This window comes from Dermacentor albipictus, chromosome 7 (assembly GCF_038994185.2).
Source record: "Dermacentor albipictus isolate Rhodes 1998 colony chromosome 7, USDA_Dalb.pri_finalv2, whole genome shotgun sequence".
NCBI lineage: Eukaryota > Metazoa > Arthropoda > Arachnida > Ixodida > Ixodidae > Dermacentor > Dermacentor albipictus.
In genome coordinates, this window is record NC_091827.1 from 65,409,698 (window position 1) to 65,428,282 (window position 18,585).

Genomic DNA, 18,585 nt, shown 5'->3' on the forward strand with positions numbered 1-18,585 from the left:
TCGCAAAATGAACAAAGCGGAAAGTGGAGCCTATATTACACCTGAAATAAAATATTTACAGTCCTTGTGCTCCTGACTGCAGCAGCATGCGTATCTCACTTTGCAATACAAGTAAACAAAAACAAATAAATAAACAAACATAAATAAAATACACCAACTGACAGTTTAGAAATGTGGGTGACGAATTCTTCCCATCCGAACAACAAATGGTGTTTTTTTGTCGACCACATGCGTACACCGCGCACGCGGAATCGGCAGACAAAAAAAAAGCGAGTCAAGTAGCAACGCCTGCCACCTCCCCTCCCCCCCCCCCCTCGCCCCCTCATACACCGCCGACCGACAACAAGCTAAGCAACGAGGCCCGAACATCCGCCGCACTTCCTTATCGCCAAGACCTGGGTGCGGACGACGACGGGGGCGGAGGGTGAGGTTGCATGGGTGCAGGAGGAACTGCACGAGGAAAGGGGAGTGTCTTGGCAAAAAAAAAAAATGTAATAAAAAAGTGAAGCAAGAAGACAAGCGCACGCGAGAGGAAAACGTAACGGAGAGATTAAACGGACTCTCGCTCTCCCAGCAAGCTCGCGCCGATCACGCAACTGCGAGGCCCGACTTTCTCCCCCCCCCACGAGGTTCTCCTTCCTCCGCGACCTTACAGCAGCTGCACGAACAAGCGGGGGGCATACGCGTGCCGACGGAGGAAGGCGAACGGAGACGAGGGGGTCAGGGCGCGGCAGCACCAATCCTTCCCTTCCACCCCCCCTCCCTCCCCCTCTAACCCCGGCGCCCAACCCCGTGTTCCGTCCGCCTTGTTCTCTCGGGTAGTACTTCAGATGGGCCAGCTGGCCCGACGTGTTTATTTATTTATTTATTCGGTATACCTACATCGCCTGTACGGCATTATCGTAGGGGGGTTAAAATACAGGTTGTCACAATGGAAACATATTTAGCAACATCAAAAGAATACATCAGTAAATACAACATAGTTTAAGCACTGAAATTCGCAAAAGCGGAATAGAAACTACGAAAGTACAAAACAAAGTGAGTGACAAAGTAACTAACTAACAAAACAGAAAAAAAGTAGCGTATGTACAGAAATGAATAACAGAACAATCAAAGAATATGGCTCTCAATAGCATTTTCAAAACTAGAAGCTGCCATCACTTCATTAGGGAGCTCATGCCAATCGCTAATCGTGTTAGGAAAAAATGAATACTTAAACACATTGGTACGGCACTGGTAAGCTCTAATTTTGTTAGCGTGGTCTCTCCTAGATGAAACGTAATGCGGCTCCTTGATGAACAGTGTTTTGTTGATACCAGTTTTACTTTTATATATATTATAAAGGAATTTCAATCTTAGGATTTTCCTGCGTGAAGAAAGAGTTTTCCAACCCAACCCTTCCCGTATTCTGGATCCTCTGGTAGTAAAATTATAATTTCCTGTTACGAAGCGTGCTGCGTGCTTTTGGACGTGTTGACTGGAAAACTATGTATGCGAGAATCAGTTTATTTCAGTTCAGTTCAGTTTCTTTATTCAGACATACATTGCCTGGGTTGAAAGGACTAAAAGGCAGATGAGCTCTGCCTGACTAAGGTCCCTCCACCCATACATTTGCTCAGAAGCAGTGAGAATAAAAAAAAAAAAAGAAAAACAATGGCTTTGTACATTAAAGCGCCACAAAAAGATTTTCATGAACAGAGGTAATATCGTGATTAGGCATTTTAAATTGAGTAACGGAATCACACAATAATGCAACAGCAACAACCCATAAGAGGCACAAACGCGTACATAAATGGCGACAAATTAAAAAGTAAAAAGTTTGTGCAAGCGTTATACGAAATGTGACACTGAGCTTTCCGGTCAAACGGGAGTACCTATTTATTCATTTTACAATATACCTCGATTGCCCCGTTCGGACGTGCTTTACGCGGGAGGGGTGGGAGAGTGCGTAAAGAGGAAGCTGGCGGGGAGACAAAAAAAAACAAAACAATTGATCTGGAAAACTAACGTTCGTGGGCGAGGATGCGTTCGAACGGAATCGTGAAAGACACAGAAGTTGAAGCGTATATACGAAGCCAGAACTTAAGTGACCACGACTTAAACTCCGCAAGAACGAAATGCGAGAATTGTGACATTCAAAGCAAAAAGATGTTTGTCGCTACAAACCTCGCAAATAAAAAAAAAATCGAGGTTGCCCGCCGCGAAATCATGTAAGCAAAAAAAAAAAGAAAAAGGCGGGGGGCTGGAGCAGCGACAATGGGGAAGACGATTCACGCAGTTCACGTCGTCTCCCGAACAACGCGGGTACAAAACGAGAGACGTCGCCGCATACATTTTTGGAACGGCTCTGATCAACAGCAACGGGGTTCTTTAGCGTATACCACTTCATGGATACCGAAGAACGGTATACGTTAGCTGTGGTAACTTTTTCTTTCTGATCTTCCTTCTTTTTTTATTGCATTCCGAACCATTCGAAACGCGAGCGCGCCAAGGCTGTGGGCCGAACCCGCGTCCTACTCGTATAGGCACCGGAATTAATAATATTTGGGGTTTTACGTGCCAAAACCACTTTCTGATTATGAGGCACGCCGTAGTGGAGGAATCCGGAAATTTCGACCACCTGGGGTTCTTTAACGCCCACCTAAATCTAAGCTCACGGGTGTTTTCGCATTTCGCCCCCATCGAAATGCGGCCGCCGTGGCCGGGATTCGATCCCGCGATCTCGCGCTCAGCAGCCGAACACCATGGACACTGAGCAACCACGGCGGGTAGGGCGCCAGAATTCGCCCTGCCTACGCAGACACGCTTATCTGTATACAGATCGCAAAGTATACGAACACGTATAGGCGTGGATATACGCCAATCACCATAAACTACATGCGCTCAAAGAACAAAAAAAAAGAACAAATAAATGAACAACCGCGGAGGCAACAACAACGGACTAACCATCCGGATCAGTCTGCGAAGAGAATTAACGTATACTATAAGACAACTACGTTTATGCCCATCAGATCAGGTAGGCGGCATAAGGTGAACGTGAAACACTCGAGCACCGTAAAACGCGCCTTCCCACGCTATCGCTCCGATCTATTTCTTTATCTTTTTTTTTTTTTGCTTTCCCATAGAGCTTTTGCGAGTGGACCGGAAGACCACAGCGGGAGACGATCGCTCTCCGCACGGCCATATACCTTGGAGACGCACTGGCTGGTTCCTGGCGGTCTATATCAGCGTTTTTAGATCTCTAAAAACGTCGGTCTACATACCAGCGACCAATGCAGACGCCCTCTCGGCAACGCAAGCACGTACCTCCTATGCAGAGTGAGACCGCTCGAACGCGGTACGACACGCTGAGACAAGAAAAATAAAAAAAAAAGGGGGAGGGGGGGGGGGGGGGGCGTCGAACGCAGTATGTCGCCGCAGCCTGGGCATGAAGCCAGGGACATATACAGGGTACTCCAAGGACAAGAGAAGCAAAAAAGAAGCTGCAATGATAATAAGAAAAACACACGCTAAAGGGAAGGTGGGGGGGGGGAGGAGTTAAAGAACCGCATGCCAGCCAACTGCGCGTTATGCAAAACGACGGCCAATGCCAGCTAAGACGGCGCCGGCTGACCTGTATTCCGTACACTCTACGGGGAGGCTTTGCGCATCCGTATACACGTGTATCGTTCGGGAAACAATGCGACAGGGTGCCGGTCGAATTAGCGCGCAGACGGCCACGGAAGTGGGGGGGGGGGGAGGGGTTTCTCGGTATACATGTACACATTCCACGTCCACTTAGTCGCGCACTTGCTTGTTTCGCGTGAGCGTGTTTTTTGTTCCGGGACATGTGAATTGGGACGGGGGATGGAAGTAACAAAACATCGTCCTGGACGGACAAAGCCGTTACGGTATACGGACGCTCGCGGAATTTCGGCCTCCATGCCGCAGTTCCGAGCATGCAGGCTGATCGATACACATTCTGCCCTTGTGCGCGCGCGTTTTGATTGTGCATCTTCCTCGTTCTTGTATGTGAGCCATTCAACCGTCTCGTCGCATATCCAGGCGGATTCGAGTGACGTCACGACAGCGCCGCAGGAAGAAACCTCGCGACCCTGTTATATAAAAACCGCTTCGCTTACGCCCATAGGTCTGAAATGCGAGGAAGCCAACTACACAAAGAAAGCTCCCTTACAGACAAATAAGTATACTTGAAACACTCGACGCGCGATCATGACAAGCCTCCGCAGTCGTGACCAGTGGCGTAGCAACAGGGGGGGGGGGGGGGGGGGCTGTGGGCCCCGGGTGCACGGGGCCAGCCGGGGGGGGGGGGGTTGTCATATACGTCTGAAGACACCCAAATATTGTCGATATCCTCGCCTTCCTAGACTACACCCGGGGAGGGGGGGGGGGTGACAGAAGAGCTAAGGGCCCCGGGTGCCAGACGACCTAGCTACGCCACTGGTCGTGACACAAGTATATGCGGACACACGCACACTGACCAACGATGCAAGGGAAATGCCACTTGTACTATAGCGTACTATGCAATAATATTTGTAATGACGATGTGACGAAGCATCGAAGTAATGTGCCACCGTCTCTATATACACGCATGCATTAAACGAAGGACAAAGGGCTATATAGCGCAAGCGGCGGCTGCGGCGTTCACGGACCGGCCTGGTTACGACACCGCAAGTCCTACAGCTCTCGTCGCTTGCGCAGAGCTATAGCCGTGCGAGCCGATCAACGATGTAACGCAGTAGCATGACGGTGATTACAGCGGCGCAGGGGTGTCGAGGGGGGTGGGGAGGCCGCGGTGGGCTGCATTATCGGATGGCAGCGCGGACCACAGTTTCGGAAACGCTGCGGTCCACGTATATATATATGCAATCATCGTCATACTATTTCATATCCGCTGCAAGACGATGACCCCTTTATGCAACCTGCAGTTACGGCTGCCTTGCATGCGACTCCTTCGAATGCCGGCGAATTTCTCACTGCGACACCTATATACTCGTCCGCCACAAACGACTATGCAGCATTTGACCTTCCTCTGCTCACGTTCTATATGCTAGTGCATTAGTCCGCCGGTTCAACACCCATCACGGGGCTATACCGAACTACGTTTCTTCCTCCACGTACGAAACATTTTAACATCTTCACGGATGTAGAAAAGACCCTAAAGTTGTCTTTTTTTTTTTATGAGGGGGCGACATCTTGTGCCAAGTACAAACATTACGATAGCTGCCTTCAGACGACACGAAAACTGCACGCAATAAACCTTCATGGCGGTAGCTATCGCACGCTCGCGTCAGACGTTTCGGTGCAACAAGCAAGTATATAGTCAGCATTATCGTACGCAGTTTTCAAAACTACGGCAGCTCTCATCGCGGGCGCAGTTCGACCTCGTTTTCGCGTACGATGCAACAATCTTCGCAGCGCTAAATGTTAAGCGCATTTCTTAGCCGCCGGAACAAACCGGCGACCTAGGGTGCGGAACCTCGACCCTTGACAGCTGGTAACCGCCACCTCGTTGTTCAGTGGACCACCGGTTGCCGACACCCGTTCTATACGACGCATCACGTGACCCGCTGTACGAATCTCGCCTCTCGACCTCAACTATACGGCGTTTACGAACATCCTGAAAGGGGGCGGCGCAAGACGACGAAGACAGAAGGCAGGAACACACAGACGACGAAGACAGACGGCAGGAACAGCGCTGTCCTGTGTGGTTCCTGCCTTCTGTTCTGTAGTCTTGCGCCGTCCCTTTCAAAATGTTCGACCAATACCAACTCGGCCAAATGTCGATCCTTCTATAGCATTTACGAACACTATACCACAAGCAACATGTATACATATACCTTTCGCGAGAGCTCCCAGCTGCAGGCCTGAACGCACTGACCACGAACCGCCGGAACGCGCTGCCGGTCCTTCGGCGAGGCACAACGGAGGCGTAGGCCACATCTCCGTAGGCCACATCTCCGTAGGCCACCTCTCCGTACTCGTACTCGTCCTCCTCGAGACAATACGGTCGCTGTTCGTGCAGACGATACCGTCGCATCTTCCGCGTTCAAACTTCCCGCATGACAATATAACCAGGAACACACACACACACAAAACGACGCTCTGATCACACGAAATCACCACCCACACGTCGAGACGCGAACGATTCGCACAGAAGAATTCAGTGAAGGCCTGAAAACAGAAACAGCCGCAAATGCGGTTTCGAAGCTCAAAGTACAGATCGTTTCCCACAATGCCGAGGTCGGATAAGGAAAGAAAATAATACAAGAGAAAAAAGATACGGACATATTAACGAAGGACGGGCGGGGTGGCGGAAACGAATAAGCGGGTATAATTACGGCGGCGCAGCGTGAAAAAAAAAGCGACGAGTGATTACGAGCGACCGCAAAACAATAACAAAAAACTGGATGAAAAAAAAGCATGACGCGGTGAAAAAGCGCGTAATCACGGCAGCGCGTCGCATTCCGCGCTAATCGGCAGTTTAACGCGTCCATGATAAGAAGCAATTTCTACGCGAACAGGTGAGAGGGCGCAGTTAATTAATCATAAGTTATCAATGGAAACCACACACACACACACACACACACACACACACACACACACACACACACACACACACACACACACACACACACACACACACACACACACACACACACACATATATATGGCGAGAGAGAGAGAGTAACCTATGAGATTTTTGTTCTGATGTTTGAAACGTTGGAGGGAATGTTGTTACAGGTGTCTGGTGACGTCAGTGAGAGAGCTAGAAAGTGTTACAGAGACGCTTTCGCCCGATCAGCGTGACGCAAGGAATCTCTTTCGCCGGTATCCCCACCTCGGAACACTTGCTAACCATTCCGGCACTGTTTTATTTTTCTTTTCGCGCGTGCGCGTCTGTACAACACCCCGGGTGAGGGACAGCTGCAGTATACCGCCAGTGTGCGTCAACACGTACTCGAATCCCGCGACTTCCCCAAACACGCCGCGTTAAAACGAGGCTGCGCAGTATCGCATACGCAGGCACATATCTGCGCAGATGACGCCATCGGATGCGCGCGCAGTAGAGGGGGGGGGGGAGGCTTTAACACCAACGAGAGCGCCCTTTTAATTACAGGCTTGTGGCGATAACCTTTCCACGATAACCTTCACCTCCAGCTGAGGCAACAATTGCACGGCCTGTAGGGCCCCCATCTCACCCCCAGTTGCCTGCGCCGCTGTATCGCGTGAACGCCGGAAACTTGCAACCTGTGTCGCTTGGGGAGCCCCACAGGCCGGTGGGGGAGAGAGAGAGAGAGAGAGAGAGAGAGAGAGAGAGAGAGAGAGAGAGAGAGGGGGGGGGGGGGCAGGACAGCTCATTAAAACGACATTATAAAGAAATGGGCATGGGCAGGACATGTAATGAGGAGGGAAGATAACCGATGGTCACTAAGGGTTACGGACTGGATTCCAAGGGAAGGGAAGCGTAGCAGAGGGCGGCAGAAAGTTAGGTGGGCGGATGAGATTAAGAAGTTTGCAGGGACGGCATGGCCACAATTAGTACGTGACCGGGGTTGTTGGAGAAGTATGGGAGAGGCCTTTGCCCTGCAGTGGGCGTAACCAGGCTGATGATGATGATGATGAAAGAGAAGCACTAAATCAGTTCACGTTGATAAAGTATTCTTTCGAAACGCTTCGTTTTTGGGCGCAGTAACAGGTTGGCTACTAGGAGAGAACATAAAGGTCAAAGTTTTGTTTTATTTTAGATTTCTCGCCGAAACCCTATAGCGCCGGTGCGTCAATGCGACGTGTGTATATATATACATATACTGGCGGCTGTGGCTAAATATATTTATCAAACGTAGTAGGCTCCGTCTTTGGGTCATTTAGAATACAATGTATATTTGCCAACAAAATTCATGACGTCACGGTTTAGTCTGCAAAATTTGGCAGACTCAACTGTGTTTGACGTCTACGTGGTGTGACTAACAATGTTTTAATAATGAACCCTTAAAGTAATTACCGCACATACTGTAATTATCGGCCCTGATATTGTTTCGGCCTTTTTCGCCGTCTGATAAGATTCAACATAAAAAGCCTGGTCATTTATTACTTTGTAAAAGAAAGGCATGCGCTGTGAATCAAATGCGATACGAATTTTGTTTGCGCGCTGTAATTCCTAAAAAAAAAAAAGTCCGCGGAATAATTTAGTGAAAACCTGGTTTAATAACTTTGGCGGTTGATAGTACAACCTCTACCTCGCGCACACGGCAACATAAGCGCATAGCGTACATATACATAAATACACACGGCGACGCCAAAAATTCTCCGGCAATGTCCATATAACTGCTGTTACAATAGAAAAATATTATCTGGGCCCATCAAACTTAACAAAGCCGCGGCGATATGGTACGGGAAAGTTACCTTATTCTTAAGTAGCGTAGAAATGTAATTCACTGTAATACATTGCCACATTTTTTCTCTCTTTATTGTCCCGTTAATTTTGACCACCTCGAGTTAGTGTGTGTGTGTTTTTTTTTTTCTTTAAATCGAGCCAGCTGCCTCGTCCTCAACACCGGAACGCCCGTTGCCACTCGGCTACTGGGGCAGAGTTCCTCTTGCAAATCGAAAGAGAGCAGGAGGGAAGGGGGGGGGGGGGGTTGACAGTATAATTCAGCGAGGAATGATCCGACGAAATATTACGGCATAACCCAGTCGCAAAAGCATTTGCCAAAAGCCCCGCGATCATTTCTCCTCCGCGGGCGTCCATCACTCCAACACGACCGCGTACGCGTGACGGAAGGTCGTCGCTTTCGCTACGTCCGTCATTTCGCCGCATCTCCCTTCGCTAAAGCGGGTGACACTATTGCGCACGCGCGAACAAAGGCGATGATGGTGGTTGGGGGGGAGGGGGGGGGGCACGATATACCGTGCAGCGTCGTAATCGCTCAAAAGGCCCCCCACTACGCCGGGGGAGCGCACGCACAAAACAACGAACTCTCGACTCACGCCAGTCAGTCACAAGTGGGTGCGCGCATGCCCAAAGAAAACAAACGTTGGAGGAAGAAAAAGCACACTGGCGACGTCACGCCCCAGATACACCTGCTCAGTGGCCTACTTAAAAAAGAATGAGTCGACTTTGCGGAAAAAAAGAAGGGGGGGGGGGGCGCAGGCGGATGTGAAAGTGAAAAGATCGCGTGCGCCCAGATGAAACGACGAACGATCAACCATTTCAAAAAAAAAGTGTCCAACGAAGAGGACCAACGTTACCTAGCTGGCCACACGAACGAAATGATGAATGAAATTAAGAAATCGACGCAAAGAGCCGGCGAAAAAATGCATCGCCGAAGACACTAATCGATGAAAAAGGAGTGGAATTCAAAAGAAACAGACGACACTTTCGAGGGGTGAAAAGATGGGCGGGGTCGATGTAGTAATGCCGGCTGGTGATTGCAGCTACTATAACCTTTTTTTTTTCCCTTCTTTTTTTTTCCCTCTAGAGAAAGGTCGGTCTCTCGTTTTGCTGGAGTGTTCCGGGCGAGCCGATGAGTCGCCTCGATCGCATCCCGGATTAGTCAATCGACTTCGCCGGTCCGAATGACGTCACGCCTGACGTCACACGAATGATCGAACGAGAATAAAATAACATTAAAAGGCAGCGCACGTGCGCGCCCACTCTGCTGCTTTCAAGCCGGGTAGCACTTCTCTTTTCGAGGAAAGCAACGGTGCTTTCTAAAGAAACAACGAAAAGCAAAGCTCTGAAACTTTCACAAGTCACTAACAGCCAGCGAAAAATCTCGTTCGGAGCACGCTAAACCATTCCGTTTGAGTACCTGAGGAGTGCGTCATGAGACAAGAATCACCGTACCCCATAGATAGCAGCAGCATTCATTAGTTGGTCCTGCATTTCTCTGACAAAGGACGAGTGCGCATACTCGAATCATATGTAACCACACGTGCATGACGTATGTAGTACAGGTGATCTTGTAGGCGAGTTAGCTTTTCGTCCGTTTTCGTTTAGGCGCGTTCCACTTGCTGTGTATGCACACTGGCATCGTGTCATCACTAAAGCTTCACTTGAAAGACTGCGCTTCCGTTGTCTCTTCTCAACGCCTGTCCGTTCGTCGCGCTGCTACACGAAGAACGTAAACGAATTCGCTCGGCTCTCTTCTAGGAGCAGCTGTTGCGCCTGCCTGCCTTCACGAGACTTTCGTGCAGAATATGCGCTTCCGCGGTGACGCAGTGTCACTTACTGCTTAAGCTGACCAACGCAATAGTACGACGCTACCGTATACGACTTGCCGACATATACACGGCACCAAAAGTTTTGGTTGAAATTGACAGTTGCGTCCTTTCGAACGACATGGCACGGTATAACGTAAACCGTTCGTGCCAAGCAATGACTGCCAAAACAGCTCAAGCCAGACACGCCAATGCAAGAAGGCCGAGCTGGCGGGTTCGCGAAGCAGACGCCGCCAGGAAAACAATAGACGGAGCACAGGGAGCAACGCAGGATGGCCTGTCAGCTAGGTCAAACGAGGGCTTCTGAAACTGCGAGCGGGTCCGGCGCCGGGGGCAACCCGCTAGCTAGCGACCTGTCAAAAGAGGCAGCGAAACAACTCCGCTTGCCGAGCGTGGCAGTTCAATAACCCGCTACCTCGAGAAGACAATAAACGCGGGTAAAAAGTAAAAGAAAGTAGCAGTCCGGCGTTGTTCAGATTCACGCGTTGCTCGGCGTTCGGAGGGCTCACCATAAGGCAAAACAAAACTGAAAAAAAAATAAAGATATCGGTCGAAATTTTTCGAACGTCTGCAACAAGACGAGAAAACTGTCCCTGCACTGTTTCATAAACAGGGTGCAAACAGGAAGGTGTGCGAGACGCTTTCTTCGATGGAGCACAAGCGGCAGCCAAGCCAGCTGCGCTTTGCAGTCCCGCGTCGACGGTGAATGACCACACGCGCGAGTTGTCGGAGCATCATCCTTTCCTGTGTCCCAACGAACGCTTCGGACATGACAGAAACAGCGACCGCGGCAGCGTTGGACGTCAAACCGGCGACCCGAGCTGTTACAGAAAAGCCGCACGGACGACGTCGTCGCACGAAAGCGTGCGATAGCAGGCGACAACGCGGCGTGCAAGCCGGGGTCGACGGCTTCGCAGACCGCGATGCGAGGCGGAAACCGCCTGGGCGACTGAGCGAGAGAACGGCGTCCTCAGAACCGCGTAACACACAACATACAAAATGTTTACCTCATGTTTCCGTTTTCTCCGTTCCGTGCGTCCGCACAGGCGTCGCCGATGGGTCATTTAAGCGTCCAGCGTCCTGCCGGGGGGTAAATCCGAACGGTCACTTCTCGGGGGTCACTCCGGTACGCGCACGAATTTTTTTCCTTCCCGAATCCTTCGGCGGATCGCCACCACCGCTCACCGCTCGCACAAAACTTCAAGAGTCGCCCGCCGCCATGTTGATAACAACAACTGAGGCACGCCGGGTAATCTTGCGTTCTTTTATTCTCTTGTTTGCTTTTATCACGGCAGAGCCCTTTTGATATCGAAGTTACATAACTTCCTGCATGGACACTTCAACAAGTGAGTAAAACGCATACCTCAAAATTAAGCACCTTACGATGGTCGCGTTACCTATCATAACAAAAACAAACAGCTTCTTGCAATACTTATGAAATAATTTAGTTTCTTGTATATATTATTTCTACTAGATGGCGCGTCAACCTGTAAAGTGTCAAAATAATGTGCGCATAAAGGTTGTCATTTGAAGCCGAGCTGTAGCACTAACGATTTTGCATACTTCGCTTGGTGACACACGGGAAAACACTGGCCGATCGAACTTCGTGCTTGTCCGTGACGTTTTACCAAAGCAAAGATTTGCGTAAGAAAAACTTTGCGCAAGAAAATCGCATTGAGTCGCGCTGTTCAACGGCAAGCGGCCTAATTTTTGAGACTTAAAAGGCACGGAATACTTCACACCGCAAATACCAGGCGGAGCCACTTTCTTCGCCGTCGCCATGATGCATTGGCAACGTCACGCAGCCTGCGGTTGATGTGTGAGCGTGTGTCGTGTGCGAAAGGAAGACGGCGGCGGTGCCAAATAAGTTGTCAATCTCGAAGTTCGGATGCCCGTTTAAGTTAAGAGCCTAGCGTCGCGATCATGACTTTCATCACGTCGTGGGAGGAATTCTCGAAAGCCGCCGAGAGGCTCTACCTCGCCGATCCCATGAAGGTGAGAAGGAAAGGAGTAAATGCCCGCAAGCCGGCACATGCGGCATGGTCGTTGTGTGTCTTGCAAATTGCTGGCTTTCGCAGATTTTGAACGATCTGACAACGAAATGCCCTTTCCAGAGCACGAGAAAGTTCGCTTTGCACGTCCTGCACGTCTTAATTGGCGCAAGCGAATCTTGCATGCGCTCGCTCCAGATGGTGTACGTCCCAAATCGGCATTCCAGAGTGCGGAATAATTTGTGTACACGTGTTACAACTGTAGTTACGATTATCTTTTCTTCCTCTGCAGGTTAGGTTCACTGTAAAATACAGGCACTGCGATGGCAAGCTCCAAGTCAAAGTAACAGACAATCAAGTGGTACGTAAAGCGGTCGACGATCGCGTTTTGAATCGTTGCCAGCGCTCTTCCAAGTCGTGGGCGCCAGTATTAAATGTCATAAACCTGCTTATCTTGTGGAACATGCTTGGGACAACGGCAGGTCTATGAAATGTCCGTAATTTGGTGCCGCTGCCAAAGGTATGCAACTGTAATGCAGCGAAATCAGAATTTCATTGCGTCAAATAGTTGACGTCAGCATACTTTTTAACTTTCACCTAGCTCACGTGCAATGTCTGCACTTCTGCAGCTCGATGTGAGAGAGAGTATGCTATGAAAGTGTATAGCAAGCTTGTAATGTGCATCTCCATATTGTGAAACTCTCGGATCTCCGCGCTTCAACGCTTTAGACATGAATGTATTATATACCTCTGTGGACTGTTAGCCTGCTTCTCCTCATTCAAAACAAGTGCTCTAGAAGGAAGTGTTCTCAGCCATCGTTGTGGGCAACTTCATGAGATCGCCTTTGCTTCACAAAGTGAGGTAAAGTTGGAAGTTGCTATACAATTTATGGATGAGCGAGCTCAGCAATGTTCGCCCCAACCACATGAAAAAAGTTGTGTGGTCAATTTGTGACGTCGTTTTTCTCCAGCTGGTCAAGTGCATACATCTGCTTCTCGCGAACAAGTCGGGCAGTATTTACTAGACTTTCTTCTGACGTAAAAGTTTTGAAATATGTCCACATGTACGTGTAGCTAAAGTGGTATGAAGCTTTGATGCAGCATGTTTTGCTGCTGAAACCTCTTGCTGAACAATTGATTTCATGGAACGTGTAACTCACTGTGTCAAAGCTTCGAGCCACCTGTATCAGACGAATGAGAACAAGTTTACGTAGTTCTATGCACAGGAAATAACGAAATGCACTCTCAGTCAAGCTCATTGAGTTCGCCAGCAAGTGTTGACATTTGAGGTGAGGTCTTTTGGAAACGCAATAATTTCACCGGATGAGTTTGAGCAAAGTCGAGTTTCATGAGGTCGTTTGGTTGTGATCAATTCCCAATGGTCAAAATATGACAAGGCTACTAATAGAAGTCTATTTCTTTCCCCCACAGTGCCTTCAATATCTGACAGAACATTCTCAAGACGTCAAGAGGATAGAAAAACTAACCAACCTGCTGATGAGGCATATGGCATCGAAGGAACGATGACTGTGCGGCCTTCGCCCATGCTTTGCGCGCCTTGTACATTCTTCATACCTACGGACTGTCGTTTCCGGGAGACCTTGTTAAGTCTTTTGTGGACGTGGCTGTGGCGCTTGTTACAGGGTGATGGCAGTTCTTCACTCAACTCTCTACACTGAATACCGTTTTTGATTTGAGCACGAGTGGTTTGTGCTCATTCAGTCTTTTAAGTGAGCAATGTGTGAAACCACTGTAAATAGCGCTGTCTCCAGTTGCACCGTTCATGGAAGAACTGTTGACGAGTACGGTGTGTGGCTGCTTTCTATAAAAGGTCCTTCAAGGGCCAAATGCCTTGCTCGAATCGAGCACTTTCATGTTTGCTTGGAAGGCTGTTGACATGATGTCCGGGACAGGGGTAACAGAACTTGCTGGCCAGGAAAGCCAGAAGAAATGGTCACGAAGGAGATGAATTCGGCACCAGCAGAGCTTGGCTGACATTGTGTGCTGTAGGTTGTGCATAGCAAGCATCTCCTGCACAATGCATTGCTTCCAGTCAAGCACATCAGGAATTGTTCAGGAGGCAAACATAACTAGCCAGCCAAAAGACCAGAGGAAACAGTCTTTGTAAATCATGGATGCTGCAGCAGCCGCAAAGTTTGTCACAACTTGCATGCAGTGACCTGTACGGTTAGCTTGTTTATAAGCTTTGCAAAAAACTCGTGGGGGAAGAAGGCCACGACAAGATTACTCAGGTGATTACACAGGCTCTTGGCGTGTCGTTAAAGCGAAGGCAACAGCTTGCGAAAAGGGCAGATGCGGTGGTCTTGTGCAACAGACAGACTACAAGGTGGGGAAGTGTGCTAAGGCTTCTGGGATATATTGTCACTTGTTCAAAGAACACTTCTCTCCAATTGAATGAAGCATGGCTGACGACACTTTAGCGTTGATGTGCTCTTACGCATTTGCCTGAAGTTGTTAACCCGGGTGAGTTGTTTCTATATGCAATCTCTGCAGCTCCATTCAGGATCAAACGCTTTTAAAAAATGTGTTTCCGGTACACTTTTCTCACTCTTCTTAATTTGTTGCACAAAATTCCGTGCTGCCCAAATCGGTTTCGTGTCACCGACATCGCTCGTTTTAATTGAATAAAACAGTGTATGAAGCCTCACGTGGCAGGGTGTCGTGTTGTCGCTGCATCTCATGTGAAACTTGCACAATACTGGCTGGAAATGTTGAAAAGCCTTTATTTTCTTGTTCAGAAACACTTTTTTTTTTACACACGCTGGTAAGCGCAAGGTTTGGTGCACGACGACATTTCGAAAAATCTGCTCAAGATTCTGGTTGTTCCTACAAGCAACCCCCACCATACACTCTCGTACCACTCATTTCATGTCGTACAAAACGCGCAATACATAGATAATGTAGGCTCCTTTCAACGTCTAACTGCAGCCAAACTTCATTCCTACTTGAGCCAGCAACAGATTGTTCACTGAAACTCGCAAAGTACAAAGTTCACACTCCTCGTCCCTCCGTTTTTATGTCCAGAAAGATTTCAAAGTTGTGAAATTACATAGCGGATGCACGTCACCCATTTAGAGATGGCAATCGTGTGACGAACTCCCACTAGTACCTCGTCTAGCAATGGCATTCTCGACATGTTTAGAATTAGTTTTTTTGTCCAAGCTCTTGGAAAAAGGTACAGACGCAATTTTTGTTGTGCTTTATTATATTAAGATGGATGGTGCACAGTTCATTCATTACAGTACGAAGCTCTGGTTTGAGAATGCAACGAGGTTCAATGCACCATCTTTTGATATGACCAGTCCAAAATACATGCCAAGCACAGCGCAGTGTAAGGCTTGAAAAGTAGGGTTCCACGGTTGGCAATGCTATATGACCACATTCTGATTTCTGCGGTGTAACCAGAGCCTCGCTTTGAAAAGAAAGCACTCCTGCATTTGGTGTACCTTTAAATGCATTACATATAAAGAGATACGATTGATTCGTTGAGCACATCTGAGAAATTCATACCTTATACCAGAATTGTGGATTTCAAAAGCGAGACATCTTTTGTGTCAGTACCACTTTACGACTTATTCAGTAGGGAGCTTTACATTTTCGTACTCGAAGTTAGCAGACGCAAACCACCAGGATAACAAAAGGAGTACAAAAGAAAATGCAAGCAGGGCGTGGTGCTTTGCATACAGAAAACCTAAAGCTCCCTAGTGGCTCCCCTGGTGAGGAAGACTAACGCTACCAGGTTGCAGATTACTATTTCCTTGTGGATCTTTTGTTGCAGTGCTTTCCAAGACAAAAAAAATCTGTCCGTTTTCAAATAAGGCAAGACAACAGGCGGTTGTGATGCCGAGTATGAATCTACATTGCAGCAACATTGGAACAATTTTTTTCTGGCTGTGAGGGCTGAAGTAGACACATGGCACCACTGCTCAAAGGAGAATGAAATTCCTTCGCACTTTCTAACAAAAAAACAAAGATGAAATCAAGGGTGTTTAGTTGCTAGTATGTGTGCAATTTGAAAACAGATGTATTATACATAAGTCAGCATAGGTGTTTACTCCAAAATTTACCAGAGGGAGCTATGGTGCTGCCATCGCTAAACTACCATGCGAAGGGCCATGGTTGATGGTACATGAATTTGTCCAATCTGTGACTGTGGTTCCCGACGTTATTGCGGCTTTACATATTGCGTTTTTACCTCCGAATTTCCTAGCATTAATTTCCTAAACCTATCGAGGCAAGTTGTTTTCTGCACAGATGCCTAATCGCAGGTTGTATCCAAATTGCACCCCACTATGGTGGCTCCCTTATAGTGACGGAAGCTAATCTCAAAGGTGATGCTTCTATGTACTGCAGATGCAAGAATACTGCAGGAGCATGCGTCATTGCCAGCGTGTTTTGAACATCGCCCTTAACCAATTGTTGCATCCATAGCACAACACTTCGTTGCTCAATTTGCGAAGTCACAAGGCCGCCTGAAGCCAGAAAGATGATCTTCAGGCAAATACACATACTGGTGGCCGAGCTACAATGCTTGCGGCCCCCAGAGATATTGTCGAAGTTCCCCCTTGTAATTTTCAAAGGGAATCGAGCAATAAGCATTAATAATGTATACAGTTTAGTTGGGTTTTAGCACATGTGGGCTTGTTCCACATTTTATGCACATCTCGAAAATAAAACGGCATCTGCGCCTCCTGCTGCTTGTCATCAGCTAATCAACAACTTGCCTCGAGGATGACTGACCATGTTTAATGGCACGAGAGCATCGTAGGCCAAAGACCGCCACAACTGCCTTTATGGTCTCGCGTGAATCTGCGATGGCTCGCAGTTGATTTGGAAAACAACTCGCCTTTTCTCAAGGTCGAGACAAACCTCAGAAAGAAATGGCCATCAACCGGGCAACGTTCATACCAAAGTGCAGGTGCCTCCGGAGAAGTAAAGAAGCAAAGCAAGATCCAGAGAAATTGAAAGCAGCGCCAAGATCTGCAAGATCACTTGGCAAAGTAGTACAATGTTTCGCCTTCATAGCCAGAAAAGGTTGTTTGTAAACTACGCTAACTTTTCTCTTTTTCTGCCTTATCACCACAAAAGAAATGAAAAGTGCCAACTCCACTTGTGCTTGTCTGCAAATTTTGGCCAGGCCATCCTGGGTATTTCGCACCTGGTTTCTTCACTTCCTAGAAATTCTACAGAAACAAGTTTTCTGTGCTGGATGAATCTCGAGTTGTCACTCGACTATCACAGCTGGAAGACAAGGTTTGCCTGCCACAAAAAAACATCTGTTGCCGAGAAGCCTAACAGTAGCAACGTTCTGAATATAGCTTTTCGTGCTAGCTTTGTTTGCCACTCGGATAGCGTTACAATGAAAACTGCTAGTAAGTACGGGTTCACTTGTGGTAGCGTCTTGCAGAAGTGAAACGACTTAAATTGCACTGTGGCTACCATCTACATGAGATGGCCAAAAGCGCAAACACGTTCACTGAATCAAAAAGTGTGGCCCAAAAGTAGCGCATTTCAGAAAGGTTGCACCGAAGAACCTTCAGCACTGAAGTAAAACATAGCACACCTACACCAAGCTCGGCTATCCTGCCGGGGCTACATAAATAGCAGAACACTAAAGCAATGTATCGCTTTAAATGTGATGAATCTACCGTACAATGCATTTTGTTTATTTAAATATGGCAGCACATTGTTGCTTCTCCGTGGTGAAGGGTTTCTACCATCCACGTGCACAGCACCCAACAAGAAAAAAAAAAAAGAAGAAAATTTGATGGCTAGAATTATTGCCCAAATTCTAGTCGCGAGCCATACACTACAATTTTTACATGTTTCACAGGCGTTCTTCGGAGAATGCAGAAAGCCCAGTAGTTGAACGCAGTGCAATACAGAATGGCACCGTGTGTAATGTTTGCTCAATTGCACATCGATTTCTGTATCGTTGAACCGCAACAGCACAAGCTGGTTAATTCATCCGTAGCCAATTACTGAGGCAAAAAATTGTTGCAAATCGCAGTACTGGGCTTACTATAAATGAGGGACACGCATTCCAGTGTTATGCACAGCACATTTCATTGAATGTCTAAGCAGCATCATAACCTTGGCATAACGAAGCTGAAGGGGGAAGCCACAATTACTTTATATCCATTTAGTATAAATTTATGCATCATTAAAATGAACTTCTAAACACATGGGCTGCTATAGGCATCTTGAATTGGAATTATGATTACTTGGTTATATCCATCATTTCGTTACAAGGTCAGACTGTATATGCGCATTAGAAAATGTGAATGACCAGCCAGACTTCGGCAACAGTGGCATAGAAAACTCCCGTACTAACTGAAGGTTAACAGCG

The 18,585-nt window shown here is 47.9% G+C and overlaps 2 protein-coding genes across 2 annotated transcripts in view; one reads left to right on the forward strand and one right to left on the reverse strand.

The window, feature by feature from the left end:
- Positions 1 to 11,466, reverse strand: part of ena (ENAH actin regulator enabled) — a 131,070-nt gene extending 119,604 nt beyond the window's left edge. Inside the window, exon 1 of the mRNA XM_065455892.1 lies at positions 11,232 to 11,466. Coding sequence (XP_065311964.1) covers positions 11,232 to 11,236 — 5 coding nt within the window. The 5' untranslated portion in view covers positions 11,237 to 11,466. The remainder of the gene's footprint in view (positions 1 to 11,231) is intronic.
- Positions 11,467 to 11,976: 510 nt separating this feature from the next.
- Srp9 (signal recognition particle 9) lies at positions 11,977 to 14,883 on the forward strand. The gene is made up of 3 exons (XM_065455879.1): positions 11,977 to 12,219; positions 12,508 to 12,576; positions 13,647 to 14,883. Exons 1-3 carry the CDS (start codon positions 12,148 to 12,150, stop codon positions 13,740 to 13,742), a joined length of 237 nt encoding a protein of 78 aa, XP_065311951.1. The 5' UTR covers positions 11,977 to 12,147; the 3' UTR covers positions 13,743 to 14,883.
- Positions 14,884 to 18,585: the final 3,702 nt, after the last annotated feature.